Genomic DNA, 16138 nt, shown 5'->3' with positions numbered 1-16138 from the left:
TTTTTGGTCGACGAATCAAACAACAAATAAATTTAATTTTGTTTGTTCCTCGGATCAACTCACACCTGTATTTTTTATTTGGCTGACGAATCAAATCACAATTAAATTTATTTTTTTTTATTTGGCGAATCAAGATTAAATCACTAATCAATTTTATTCCTGAGGAATCAAATCATAAATGAAATTTATTTAAATACTTTATTTAAGATCTTATACAACTTTATACAACTTTCAACTCAGAAATCAATATGATTTTTGTATTTGGGATTTGATTAATTCAAAATCACGAAACCCTGGTTATATGTACAAATGCGTTTTCCTTTATTTTTTTGAAATCTTCCACATCGTAGCATAGTAGTTTTTAACTATATATATAGTTACGTCGTTCAATTTTAAACATGTGTAGAATTGTGAATAATTTCAATAGAACAAAGTAGTAATAATAGAGACTAAAATTAACTAACTAAGGTTACCTAAACAAAATTAAATTAAATTAGGGTAAGAGTATGTATTGCACAATCCTCAAATATTACTGGCTTGTGTGAAAATGTGGATTTGGGTGCTGCACGTTATCTTTTAACATCAAACTACATACTTTCGATTGATGGATGACGGAATATGAGTATTACCTGCTTTTTATTATACTTGTACATACATATACTTAATTTTAGTTTGAATATGATTTGCATATAGTAGTATGTATTGTTTTTCTATTTAATTTTATTACTTATTTTTTATTATTATTATTTTTTTTGGTTGGCACATATGTATGTATGTATGTATGTACATTGTAAGGATATATCTATGCATGTATGTATGTAGGCGATATTGTTCGTTTCGCTTATTCGCAGCGTCGAATGCTGTTTATTAAATAGTTAGTATGTATATCTGTTGGTGTGTATGTATATATATATATATATAAATTCAAAGGTGCTGAAATACTCTTAAGGATTGGTTTGCAATGCTGTGACTTTATTATGCTTCGTATGAGCGTTACTTTTTATGGATAAGTTTTACAGGATGTTGTTTATATTAACTTAATTTTTATTTCCGACCAATGTTTTAAATAATTATCTCCATTAATAGTTATAAGGTAAAAATATAAATTGCTTAATTTATTTTTCACTGACCTCATAACGTTACTCATTGCGTCATTGATTACTTTTTTCAACATTACAATAGATTTAATTTAGCCAGACATTTAGCTTTTTCACTTCAATAAAAGGGATAAACAAAGGCAAAATAGTATGTAGCACACTAAAATGCTAGGAACTTTGTTGCGTATTTTTCAAAATTTATTTTATTTATATTTGCGTTTACTAAAGTATATTTATCCTTTATTTTATTTTTTTAATTTAGATTCATATTCTGCAATAGACTTATCTTAGACGCGAGTAAAATATGCTTGTATGTTTGTTGCTTAGTTTAGGGTTGACTAAAAAACCCCAGCTTTATTTCCTGGATAATTCATTTTCTGAATCAATTTTAATAGTATGTGTTATTTATACAACACCTAAAAATATTGTAATATTTTATGTCACTTTTTTTAGAGCACACTTCTTCGATTATGCCTCGTGTCCTCACCTTCATCACTATGTGCCCTTTTTATTTATTTTCTTAGTGCTTAACTGCAACTAATATTAATTTTGTGTTGTCTATGTATATCTTTTACTCGTGTATATCAGCCGCTTAATATCGAATAATGTAATAGCTTCTTCCCTTATATTAAATCTAAGTGTTAAATTTTATATTACGTTGCTAATATTTTTTTCAAAATAGGAACTATGTGTATATGTCTTTTAGTATAACATTTTTGTTATCATTAAACATCATGCGAGTATTCATTAACTTTTAGTATATTTTGCATTTATCACTCGGCTTGGCATTTTTCTTATCTCCCTCACTTATCGTTTTTCATCAGATGAGCATTCTTTTTCGTTCGTCATTTAAAATGCCTTAGGTTTCCGAAACTGCTGTTTTGACTGAAAATATTGAAGAAATGAAAGCGATTAGCCTTTAAAGAATATGCAAAAATATACATATTTTTTGAAGAGTTCTTGTGAACAACTTGAGAATTAATGTCATTCGCCAACCTCTAACGTTGTTTAACAACTTAACCTCTACTTAAGGAACATGGCGTTCTCAAAAATAGAAGTCACATTCTGATGTCGCACTATTTTCTATATATTTTTTTAATGTTGTCATAAAAGTTGGATAAGTAAAAAAAAAACATTACGAAATTCTTTTAAGTGGTAGTTCAACAGGTTTAAGCATTGCTTTAGTGAATTACAGAGTATCGAAATGCTCACGCACTGCTCAGTTCTCTACATATCGTCGCCTGGATAAAACATTGACGATTTTTAGTCATAGATGCAGTCATATGTTTTTAAATAAGATTTTTTGATTGCTTTTATCAGTTTTTGGATATCTCCTTTTGTTTCCGAGATATTGACTAAAATTTTATCGGAAATTTAATACAAATTATGTTAATAACGCAGTCACACTAAACAAATGAAGATATTTCAAATGACGTTATCCATTTTTGGATATCTCCTTTAGTTTCCGAGAATTGTGTAAAAAGTATCGTTAATTCATTACAAATTTATATCCCATATTGCGGTGGCGGATCCAGGTAGGGGAAATTGGGGAGAGGTACTCGAAAACTTACTTGCGGAGCGCGTATATGTAACTCGAAGTGACTTCGAGAAGCTTGGGGAACAAACTTAATGAGTGGATGCTTTTGAAAATTTTTATTCATGGAAAAAGTGTGTCAAATTTCACTTGAGTTTGAAATTTTAGCTGTGTGCTAAGCTGGAAGTATTATGTTATTTAGGTAGGCCTATCAGTTTTTCGAATTCACGAAATTTTCAAAATTTTGAAATTATGTACTTAATTTTTTAAGTTTTACATTTTTTGTTATATTTTTGAATTTGTATTATTTTACACAGTTGAAAGTCACGGCAAGTTTAAATATTTTCACAGGTTCAGAAAACAACGAAAATTCCAAAATTTTGAATTTTGTAATATTATTAACTTTCTTGAGATTTCTTATTTTTAGGATAATTTCCAAAATTCTTAGAATTCTAAAAGGTATTAACATTTTTGAAAAATTCCAAAATTTTTCCACTTTTCTGAGCTTTTCCAAAATTTTGTATTGATATAACAAAGTTAGAGAATTTTAAATGTTTTGAAAATTAGAATACATCAATGTCCAAAAATTTTTTGAATCTTCAAGAATTACGAAAATTTTTAAATTTTCAAAAACGTCGAAATATGAAAATGTTTTCAACATTCGAAAACTTTTAATTTAGTTTGATCAATTTCGTATATTCGACACTTTTACTTAGAAATATTTTTTTAGAATACAAACAATTCTCAAAATTTTTGAAAAATAAAAAATGTCTAGAAATCTAGTATTCATCATTATAATGAATTATTGCAATTTACTAAAATTTCTCAAATTCACAAAGTTTTGAAAGTTTAGAAAATTTTGGAATTCCACTCAAGTTATTTAAAATTTACTTCAGAAATTCAAAACTATCAAAACTCTAAAAAATTTAAATTGCAGTGATTTCTAAATTTATATACACGATATATGTTGAAAAATTTCGAGACTTCTTCGGGATTTTCGGAATCTTCGGGACTACTTCAAGATTTTTAGTCTATTTCAGGATTTTTGGAATATTTCGGGAATCTGCGGGAGTACTTCGGGATTTTCGGACTGTTTCGGCATTTTGGGATTATTTCGGTATTTTTGAGACTACTTTGGGATTTTCGGGATCCTCGGGACTAATTCGGGATACTCCGGACTAATCCTGGATTTTCGAGGCTTCTTCGGGATTTTCGGATTTTTCGGGACTACTTCGGGATTTTTGGACCATTTCGATATTTTCTATACCACTTTGGGATTTTCGGGATCCTGGGGCTAATTCGGGATTTTCGAGACTTCTTCGGGATTTTCAGATTCTTCGGGACAACTTCGGGATTTTCGAGACTATTCTCAGATTTTTGGTATCCTCGGGATTTTCGAGACTTCTTTGGGATTATCGGAATCTTCGGAACTACTTCGGGATTTTCGAGACTACTTTGGGATTTTCGGGATCTTCGGGACTAATTCGGGATTTTCAAGATTTTTGCAATTTTGGAAGAAGTCTCGAAAATAAGTCCCGAAATAGGCCCAAAAATCCCAATATATAGTCCCGAAAATCAATAAAAATATCGATATAAAAATCGATACCCAAATCGATAACAAAATCGATATCAAAATCGACAAAAATACCGATAACAAAACCGATAATAAAACGATAAAAGTATCGATAACTAAATCGATAAAAATATCGATAATAAAATCGATACCAAAAGCGATAACAAAAATTCATAAAAATATCGATTGTTATATCCATAAGTCCCGAGAGTACCGAAAATCCCGAAATAGTTCCCAGGTTGAGTCTCTGTGTCTCTATCTATACCATGTTCTTTACTTTTATATACCATTTTCTTTACTTTTATCGATATCCTCATTCTCATCTTTTTCTTAATATTCATCCTTGTTTTAACCTTTATGTTTATCATTTTCTTCATCTACATATTCCCCTTCACCTTGGCCCTTATGTAATTAAAATGTTTAAATTTACCTTGGCCTTCATTTTTGCATTTATCTTTACGCATCTTTGTTTTTGTTTTTATTTTTACTTTTGCCTTTATCAATATAATAAAATAGCTTATTTTCAGTGTATCATATTATGAATGTGCACACTTTCTTTGTCATAAATGCTCGCACATGTATGTGTACGTACATACATATACAGGGTGTCCCAGAAGTAACGTGTCGTGTAAGGAAATTCCTAACGGCCCGTTTCCACAGGCAAAAGTTTTTGCCTACCAACTGTCATTTTTATTGCCTGATAAAAATTGTATCAGCGGCAATATTTGTGCGTGGGCTCTTTTTATCTTGATAAAAGCATTTATAAGATGGCAATTTTTGCCGGATTTCATCAATTAAAAAGTTTAAAAAATATTCTATTTCACACCCAAGCAAATAATAACACATATTTTGATAGAAAACAGTTAAATTTTTGCTTTTATATTGAAATATCGATAATGTTGTCTCCACGAAGCTATCGCGCAAATGAAAATGTAGCTGTCAAAGTACCAAATTGGTGGCAATATTTATCAAGATAAAAGCTCTGATAATTATTGCTTGCCAAGAGCAATATGCGGTCTCCATGGGCAAAATTTTGCCTGATAACATTATCAAGATAAAAACTTTTGCCTGTGGAGACAGCAAGTAAGGTACGGTGCACATTAGAGCGATACGATATGCGATGCGACATGCGATACGATATGAATGCGACATCGGCATGCTGAGTACGTGCGAATTGGTAGGAAGCGATGAAAACTGTGCACACTTGCACGAAAGCGACACCGCTACGATATAATATCGCATGCGTATCGCACGTGCGACACCGCTGCGATATAATATTGCATGCGTATCGCACGTGCGATACGGTTTTCTGAACGAGGTGAGATTAGTAGTGCGCGGCATTTTTTGCAATAAGCATGATCGTTTCATAGGCGGAATCATCATCCTCAATTTTTTTTAGTCGAATTAATAAAAAAAAACATGTTTATGGAACTAAATATACCGAAAAAACTGCTGTAGAACAGACATGACTAGTTTGGCATGGAGAAATATAGCGTCTGAGGTCAAGGACACATGTAAATGCACAAAAGAATATTTTTCGTGATGGTTTATTTGTCTTTGTTTTCACATTTTAAAAAGAAATTTAAAGAATCCAATAATTTTAAGCCTATTTAGTTTTAGTTAGTTTCTTAAATAGCAAAAAAGATTTGGTGTTTGTTTAAATGTTAATGATTAACTATTTTGTTTAAAATATTCAAATAAATAGTAATCAATGTACTTAGAATTAAGAAATAATCATCTCGTTTCCCATAAAAGAAGAAATCAGATATAATAACAAACACTAAAAAATGATGTATGTATGTATGTATGTAATTATTTTGGATTATTCGTATATATTATATGTTCATATGTTTTTTTTTTCTTGAGTGTTATTTTATTGTATTTAATAAGTTTTTAAATTAAATATAGAAAGTACAAATTTGTGTGCTCTATAACCCAATGCTACAAATAATAATGAAGTAAAAATACCTGGTAAGCCATGTTATTTTTCAGGTAGGTTTTGCCGAGTGAAGTAAGAATCGAGATACGAAATTTTTGTCACACACCCACACATTCTTTATTTAGTGTTAAACAACCGGTTTTCCGCACTTATAAGCTTGTAACTCAGTTGACTATATATCGAGTTTAGACCTTTCGAATGATATATGTATATAAACTTTTAGAAAACTTAAGAGATCTGTGTGTATTTTCTGTGTTCATTTTTTCGTCTTTTTTTAAATTTGGCAAAGTTTTCATGCACTATTTTATAACGCAACTATACTACTCCTGAATTGATGCAAAATTGACATTTAATATATGTATAGTAATTTTTACTTTAAAAAATCGGGGGAAAGTTATTCAACCTTTCATAAGAAAAAGATAATTTTTGGCTATACAACTCAAAAATTTTTGCTTAACCTTTTTTTTAATTCAGCTTTCACCGATTTCTCCTTGTAGTGAACGCAATATTCTGAAATAATTTGTCATGAAAATTTGAATATCTCATTTAATGTTTAGCCGACTTTGTAAAAATAAACATCAGTTTTACTCGATATTAAACATACTTTTCTCTTAAATTTTGTAAAACTTTACAGATATAAACCAGAGCTGTAAAATGATTGAATCAGTAGGATCTGCATTCACTTGGCACTCGTTTCAAAATTTTGATTGTTTGGCTGTATAAAAAAAACCTCATTCCTGAGTGACTTAAATTATTTTGAAACAAAAACAAACGTAATGTGTTGTTGAATGGCAGAGTTCCATTCAGTATAGAATGTGAATGTAACAAAAGTATTCGCAATCATCGTGATTGTAAATTTTGGTTGAATGCAAACAGTTTTGATCATTCAGTACTACACTGAAAAAATATGCCTTGAAGAAAATATTTATAGGAGAAAATAGTCGTTTTACTTCTGCTTTTCTACTACTGCTACACTTTGGTAAAGCATTACCTAAGACCAGAAGTACGTACCAGCTTTGGATATTCTGTCAATGCTGTTTAAAACCAACTGCATGTTTTTGAAGGAAACTTGCGGTCAATTTTATTTAACGAACTAAATTTTTATTTGTGCAAAGAGATATTTTTATTTCTCTATACCAAGCGCTCATACACAGGAAGTAGCAAGCTTCCCAGCCAGCGAGAAAATGTACATTTTACGAACATTATGTTTCACGACGGTTTCTCGATCGGCGAAAAGTTAGAGAAAGGCTCTTAACGATAAAACAAAAACAAGATAACAGAAAGGTTTGTTGTAATTTGTCAGCACAAGAAAAAATTTTCATTCTGTTGGAAATTTTTCTTGAACCACAATCTATATTAATAAAAATGTTGTGTTCGTATGTCACGGTCGTCAAAACTCGAGAACGGCTGAACCGATTTGAATAATTTTTTTGTATTGTTCGGTATAATACCAGAACCAATGATATCGCAAAAAATTGGAGGGTTGCCACCTATTTGAAAATTTTTAAACCCAAATATATTGATAAAATAAATAAACTATTACAATATGGGTATCAAATTAAAGAGGTTTAAGAAAGATAGCTGCCGGAAATATTTTTGACGGGGGTTGCCACCTATTTGAAAATTTTAGCTCAGTTAAGTTGATTAAGTAAATGAAATATTGCAATGTGGGTATCAAATTAAAGAGTGTTAAGAAGGCGTACAGCCGAAAATATGTGTGATTGCGGTTGCCACCTGTTTTAAAGTTTAACTAAATTACACTGATGAAATAAATGAAATATTACAATATTGGTATCAAATTAAAGAGGGTTAAGAAAGATAACTGCTAGAAATATTTTTGAGGAGTGTTGCCACCTATTTGAAAATTTTAACTCAGTGAAATTGATAAAATAAATAAAATATTGTCATGTGGGTGTCAAACTAAAGAGCTTTAAGAAGGCTTACAGTCGAAATATTTTTAAGGAGGGTTGCCACCTGTTAAAAAATTTTGCGCAATTTAATTGATAAACGTATTGATATATTACAATATAGATACTAAATTAAAGAGGTTAAGGAAAGACAACTGCTGGAAATATTTTTTAGGAGGGTTGCCGCCTATTTTTAAAGTTTTAACCCAGTCAAATTGATAAAATAAATGAAATATTGCAATGTGGGTATAAAACTAAAGAGTTTAAAGAAGGCTCACAGGCGAAAATATTTTAAAGGAGGATTGCCACCTGTTAAAAAATTTAGCGCAATTTAATTGATAAGCTAAATGATATATTACAATATAGATATCAATTTAAAGAGGTTTTAGAAAGATAACTGCTGGAAATATTTTTGAGGAGGGTTGCCACCTATTTGAAAATTTTAACTCAGTCAAATTGATAAATAAAAAGAAAAATGTCAATGTGGGTATTCAACTTTGGAGTTTTAAGAAAGCTTACAGCCGAAAATATTTTTGATGAGGGTTGTTACCTGTTTGAAAATTTAAATAAATTTAATCGATAAAATAAATGACATTACAATATACATAGGTATCAAATTAAACAGGTTTAAAAAAGATGACTGCTGGAAATATTTTTGAGGAGGGTTGCAACCTATTCGAACATTTTAACTCAGTTAAATTGATAAAATAAATGAAATATTGCAATGTGGGTATTCAACTTTAGAGTTTTACTAATTACAATATATGAATCAAATTAAAGAGGTCTAAAAAACATGACTGCTGGAAATATTTTTGCGGGGGGTTCCAACCTATTTAAAATTGTAACTCAGTTAAATTGATTAAAAAAACGAAATATTGCAATGTGAGTATCAAACTAAATAGTTTTAAGAAGACTTACAGTCGAAAATATGTTTGAGGAGGTTTGCCACCTGTTTGAAAATTTAACTCAATTAAATTGATAAAATAAATGAAATGTTACAATATGGGTACCAAACGAAAGGTACTTGAGAAATCTTGATTTGCAAATATTCTAAATAGGATTATGCAATATGTAAAATAAACTGAAAATATATAAATTAAACTAGCTATACCCTGCCACGCTTTGCTGTGGCATATTCCTGTTACATGGATGATAAATTATTAACGAAACAAAGCATACGTTTCATATGAGTTTGATTTTGTAATAAGTACTTGTGTGCACACAATATTTGTCGTGCTTTCATTCTCTGCATTGATCTCAAGGATATCTGGTTTGCCGACACGGGAACACGCAACATCTAATAACCAATCCGCATCTCACTCTAAACCACACTTTTCCAAAGCATAACCTTGAGCATTAGTGCTTGTGATTCCGAATGTCAATCGAATTGGGAATTGCAATCTTTAAAATTGAAATGGTGTATCGGTCGGAATCATGGGAATTCTTCACCTTTGAAAGGCCACGTAAAAATCTTTACTTACACTACGTTCTTCATCAATTTCTTAACTGCGAGACGCGTACCGTTGCGGAGTTTTAGCTGATTAATATTCCGCAACGTGATAATTGGCACACCTATTTTCAATTAAGTATGTGGGGCCATCCTTGGAAGATCAATCGAGTTCAAAAATTCCGTTGGATAATTAACTGATTAGTCTTCTTCCACAACGGTGTTTATCGACGCATATGTTATTGTTTAAGCGACTTATGCATTTCCCGCTTGAACAAAGAACAGCGAACACACAGACGCACTTGTTTTTAAACGTACTTCGCTCGTGTTTAATTGGGTATGCATTTTTTATGCAATTCTCAAATATCTCTTCGCTGAACTTAGTGAAGTGATAAGTCGCTGGCATTTTCAGCTATGGTCAACGCTAACCCAGCTTGGCTATCACACGGTGCTTTGAGCATCACCCACACTCCACTCCCAGAGTAATTTTTGGCATGGTATTAAGTTACTGCTTACAAACCACACTAAGGCTCTGCACGAGTGCATCCCTGGATAAATCCCAGCTCATTGCCCAGCAGCCTAAGGCAGCTAGAGCATGACTCCTCCAATGGAATCCCACAATGAATACACGGTGAAACGGTCACATCTTGCGCTACCGCTTCATCAGCCTGCCCGCATATCTCTCTCTCTCTCTCTCTCGCATATCAGGAATATGAAGTGCGTGGCTGATTTGATGTGCACCTATAAACTATACGGACTCATTGAGCTCGATACACAAACACTCGCAAAGGTAATCCCTACCTCCTCATCTACTCTAACTCGACCACAACTCTAAACCTGGGCTCGAATCGTCACATATGATATCGTATTACTCGTCACGTAAAAACAAATTTTTCAGATTATCCGCGTTTTTAATTGAATATGAATATTATGTTATATGTGGTGATTTTAATGTTAACCTGCTGTTAAACGACTTGTATACTATTGAACTACTTGACCATGTAACCGCTGCTGGTCTTGCTGTAGTCAACAAGTCCTTACCAAGAAGATACGCCAACAATTCGAAACCTAGCTTACTAGACCTGGTTATTACGTCTAATCTTGACCATATTCTTAAATTTGACCAAATGTCTTTTGTCTCTGACCATAACCTAATATTTTGTGCATTAGATGTGTCGTTGAATTGTCCTGCTGATAGTGTTATTTTTATGTATCGTGGTCTGAAGTCTGTTAACCTTACTGATCTGTTCGTTGATTTGTCAAATGTTAACTGGGATAGCTGTTGGTTCTACAAGACTGTAGATGAAAAACTTGACTTTTTAAATAAAACCCTTGCTGAATTATTTGACGATCATGTCGCTGTTCGCATTGTTAGGGCTATGAATACCTCCTGTCCTTGGTACACTAATAAGGTCAGCTCAGCTATAAAAACTAGAAATAAATTGTATGCAAAATGGAGAAGAACCAACTCTGACGTTGCTTGGTCACAATACAAGGCTGCAAGAAATAAAGCGACTGTCATTACAAGAAATGCAAAGCGGTTGTACTTTAGTTATAAATTGAACCCGTCACTATCGTCAAAAGATTTATGGCGCAATTTGAAAAACCTAAATGTGCATGGAAAATCGAAGTCTGATTGTAAAATTGACCCAAACATACTCAACGACTATTTTATCAGTGTCAGCAGAAACAGCAAAAGTCCTCCAGCTGAAGTTTTCACTAGCAATGTTGCTCTAAAAGAAGAGTTTCAATTTGACGGAGTAAGTGAATCAGAAGTCTTGAAATCTGTGATGAGTATCAAGTCTAATGCCATTGGAGAGGATGGAATATCTTTGAAGTTTGTGAAACTTGTGCTGCCTTTTTTTTTGAGAACTCTAACTCATGTCATTAACCACTGTTTCACAACTTCATGTTTTCCAACAGAATGGAAAAAGGCTGTCATTATTCCTGTAGCCAAAAAGAGCACTGCTACTTATCCTAGAGACTACAGACCTATAAGTATTTTACCAGCCTTCTCAAAAGTATGCGAGTCGTTGATGGCAGGGCAGATTTCCTCATTTGTACAGGAAAATAATTTATTATCGCCATTGCAGTCAGGGTTTAGACCAAGCCATAGCTGATCTACGGCTATGTTGAAAATAGTTAACGATATACGGATACAGTTTGACAATGGTGACCTATCTCTTCTTTGCCTTCTGGATTTTTCTAAGGCATTTGACTTGGTGAATCATGACCTGCTTTGCAAAAAACTTAAATACCACTTTGGTTTTTCTGATAGCTCTGTTAAACTTATGATCAGCTACCTTGCAGGAAGAACTCAAAAGGTAATGTGTAAGACTGGCTCCTCTTCATCTAAACTTGTTGGCTCGGGTGTGCCGCAAGGTTCTGTCCTTGGCCGTCTTTTGTTCAGTCTTTTTGTGAATGATGTATTCTCTGTGTGCCACTATGTCAACGTCCATGCTTACGCTGACGACATTCAATTGTACTTGTCCAGTCAAATTGGTCTTGTTGAAGATTTGTGTTTTAAAATTAATAGTGACCTGTCTGCAATTTCACAGTGGGCCCACGATAATTGTCTTTGCTTAAATGCTGCAAAGTCGTATGTGTTGCCCATTAGTAAACGTGTAGTACATGTGGAAGATATTCCAAAACTGTTTATTGGTAATAGCGTCCTGATTATGACTGACAAGATAAGAAATTTAGGATTTGTTGTTAATTCTATGTTGAGCTGTTCTGACCATGTGAATAATGTTGTAAGTAACGTGTATGCTGTTTTACGTAGATTAAGAATGTCAGCGTCGTTTACACCCTTAGATACAAGAAGAAAGTTAGCTATCCAGCTTATAGTGCCGCAGATCACGTACTGTGGGGTGGTGTATAGCAAGTTTGACTCTATTTCGTTTCACAAAATTGATGTTGCGTTTAATAACGTTATACGTTACGTTTACGGCCTCAAAAGAATTGACCACGTTTCTATGTGGAAAAACAAAATTCTAGGATGCAGCATTTTTGAATACTTAGCGGCTAGAAATTGTATATTTATTTATAAGCTTATAGAATTCAAAACTCCAAAATACCTTTTTGAAAAATTAAAATCAACAAGGTCTAATAGAAATCAAAGTCTGATTGTCCCCAAATATTCCTACTTGTCTTCAGCTAGGCTGTTCCTCATTAATGCTGTAAGGCTCTGGAACTCAGTTCCTGAATCCGTAAAAGCAGCGATGAATCGGAGTTCAGAAGGGTATTGCATAATTACTTTAAATCTGCACAATGAATGTGGTTGCGATTAAATTGTTAGCATTTCTCTGTCTCTGTCACTTCTACTACTAAACCAAATTTTGTATGTTCGTATTTATATTTATATGCCTGACTTTTTATTATATCTGGCCTTAAATTTTAAGTCTTAATTTTAATTTTAGTTAAAAATACAAATATTAATATCTCTTGTTGCTATTTGATATATTGTTAGTTTTAAGTTTACTTTGTACAAACATTGAATTTTACAAACTGTTGATGTATTATAAAAGACTCTAAAGTCTTAAAGATACAGCCTCATTTCTTAAATAAATATGAAAAATATGAAATATGACGCACGTGAACGTAGTCTTTGTCTCATTCAGCTTATACTGCCTGACGTATCACGTAAATTTCTTTCGTATGGTTTTCGATCCGTGAACGGATGTTACGATTTGAGCCCTGGTCTCCCGCTCTCCCTCAGCTAAACAGTTGTCACTTTGAATGCTGGGTTGAATAACATTAGTGGTGTTCACCAGAGTGAGCAAGTGGCCTGGCAGTCTGGTAAAAGAGCAGACCAGCTCAAGCAACGAATGTTGTCAATACTACTTTTATTTAGTTGATAGACATCCTTATTCTTCGCAGCGAGAATAGCTCGTTCAATGAGCTTGTAATTAATTTTCTTAATTAAGAAACATTCTTTCCATCAGTTCTCCTTTCGATGTTCCTTAGTTACAAAAATCATCAGGCAATACAATTCGTCTTAATCTCTCGTTAGCTGGCAGATTTCCGTTCCCAATGTCCAGTACTTGTCGCGAAAATCCCTCGGCTGCAGTGTGTATATGTATGTTCGTCTAGCCACAATGTTGACTATTTCAGGTAAGCATTTATCTAGTGTTAATGAAGAAATTACAGACAATGTTTGCGTAAAATCTCCTGGGGGCAACATCAATACATTCCCGAATGGTTGAACGTTTCCATGCAAATCCCGCGACAATGGATCAAGGACCTCAAGCAATTTTTTATGTGTCATCGTGCACTGATCTCAAATAATTCGTTTACATTTGTGTACTACTTCTTCCATACCGGATGTTCTGGAAATATTGCAAGTAGGAGTTTTGATGGTTTATATGTTCAATGGCAGCTTAAGAGCTTAATTAGCAATGTTTCCACCTGGTAGCAATTCTAGGCGAAGCGATAGCTAAGGTTATGCAATTGTTTGAACGAACCGTTGCCGTAAATAATCAATCTTATTTGGCGCTGTAAACCCCTAAGCCATTTTGGCCGAGGTCCACAAAGAACGCCAGTCGTTTCTCTCTGTGCCAACTGACGACAATGGAAAATGCCCGGTGAAACCAAGTTCTTATCCACTTGGTCTCTCCCTCTTCCTCTGCTACCACCAGCGGATTGCGAGTTTAATACTTTCAGAATTGGAACGTCGCTTCCCATTCGAACGACGTGGCCAAGCCATCGAATGTTGTCATTGTCTAAGCTTCTGCGCCATATACCAGCATGGGCATGATGAGTGTCTTATAGAGTGTGGTTTTTGTACGTCGAGAGAGAACTTTACTCCCAAATTGCCTATTCAGTCCAAAGTTGCATTTGTTGGCTAGAGTGATTCTGCATTGGATTTACATACTGACATTATTATCGGTGTTAATGCTGGTTCCCAAGTAAACGACATTCTCTACTTTTTCGATATTACAACTGGCAATGTGGGTGTCAAGGCGGGACTGCTCTGACTCTTTGTTTGATGACAGGAGATACTTCGTCTTGTCTTCGTTGATCAAACCCAATCGCTTTGCTTCTTTACCCAACTTGGAAAAGGCAGGACAGACTTCGACGTTTTTGTTACCGATGTCATTGGTATACACGAGAAATTACACGCCCTTGTAAAAAATTGTTCCTGAGTGGTTCAGTTCTGCAGCTCTTATTATCTTAACACTTGCATGATGCGATCGTAAATGCCCATCTGAATTCGCTTTAATTTGGGAATGTTTGTTTGGGCATATAACAGGAGTTCACAATATAATAATAATATACTTAGGCCAAAAACATAGTGGAGTGGCGAGCAAAGAGCATCGAGCAAAGCGTCGATTTCAAACGCATATGTATGAATGGGAGAGCCATATATCTAATACTTCTATATTGATAGTAACCATATATGTAATACTTCTATATTGGCAGTAAGCTAACTTCTCAATGTGTAAGCATTCCGAAATCAAAGCGAGACAGTCTAGTACCGTTTTTGTCAATGTATTGTGTACTTGAGTGCCGTTTTTGTATATGCGTTGTGTACATGTTTATTTATAAACGTATGTGTTTCTTTCCTTTCGTACGTGTTTATTGATATATCTGTACTGTAGTGTTTTCGGACGGTACTAGCTCTTACTGCCAATATAGGAGTATTACATATATGATAGTAACGTATCTTCACAATTAGTCTGTTCCAATAGCAGTCCGGTTTACAGGATTTAGTCAGAACTTGCAGGAAGTCGTTCCTATTGACATAAAACCTGTAAGTGGGAACACATTTGAGAGAGTAACTGAGCAACTGTTCCTAGTCAGAAGTTACAGGATTTAGTCCGGAGTTTTTTTCCTGTAAGTTCATGAAAAGTGTCAAACGATCAGCTGATTTGCATGTGCAAGCAAAAACTAACAGCGGTGAAAGCAAAGTACCTTATATTTGTTAAAAAATGGAAGTAAACAACGAAATATTTGAATATGTATAGATTTTAATAATTATTTAGTGATATTGCAGCCAAATCAGTGTAGTACCAATGACATGTAAACAAACCGTCTGACGTTTTTACAGGAAATAGTGCTTTTTGCGTTCCTATGCACTTCTGCATCTGTTCTCCTTTTACTCTCATTTGAGAGCGTAAAATTGTAGTTTGACAGTTCCACAGGTTTTAGTCCGAAGTTCAAAGGAACAGACTAAATTTGTTTTTACTCCGCAATCAAAGGGAGACAGCCTATCAAATAAATGTTTGCTTGTGTTAGTATAAATGTATATTTGTGAACTATTACAAACAAACCACTGTCAAGTCACTCCAGGAGCGGTTTAAATTGCAAATATTAAAACAATAGAAAAACAAAATAACCAACAATTTTTCCCTGAACGTGATTGGGGCGAGCTTTGTGGTAACCGGCGGATTTGAATAAGAAGCAAGAGATGTATGAGTTACACTTGAGGTGATCACCATAACCACTCTTAAAAGATAGGATGAGAGGATCCGTGCGTTCCTTTTCAGCACCTTAGCCAGCATATAGCGTCTGCCCGTTTTCCCTGATACGGCTCATTTTTAAGTAAATACTTTTTTGTTCAAAAGTTAAACACTATTTTTTTTTTGGCTTTAATTAAAATTTAATTTTCTAAAATATTGACGGTTACTGCACCGCTCCTG

General features: G+C 33.5%; 1 protein-coding gene across 3 annotated transcripts in view; it reads right to left on the bottom strand.

Moving 5' to 3' along the window:
* Positions 1–1340: 1340 nt before the first annotated feature.
* The window catches only part of LOC118745727 (zinc finger protein 2), a 611899-nt gene continuing 597101 nt past the window's right edge, over positions 1341–16138 (bottom strand). For all 3 annotated transcript variants that reach the window (XM_036479353.1, XM_036479355.1, XM_036479356.1), the window contains one exon: positions 1341–1982. In XM_036479353.1, the coding sequence (XP_036335246.1) occupies positions 1957–1982 (26 nt within the window). In that variant the 3' untranslated portion in view covers positions 1341–1956. The remainder of the gene's footprint in view (positions 1983–16138) is intronic.

Source organism: Rhagoletis pomonella, unplaced genomic scaffold, assembly GCF_013731165.1.
Source record: "Rhagoletis pomonella isolate Grant_MI unplaced genomic scaffold, Rhpom_1.0 Rhpom_scaffold_00009, whole genome shotgun sequence".
Taxonomy (NCBI): Eukaryota; Metazoa; Arthropoda; class Insecta; order Diptera; family Tephritidae; genus Rhagoletis; species Rhagoletis pomonella.
Note: the sequence above shows the minus strand (reverse complement) of the source record. Positions and strands in the feature narration are given on the sequence as shown.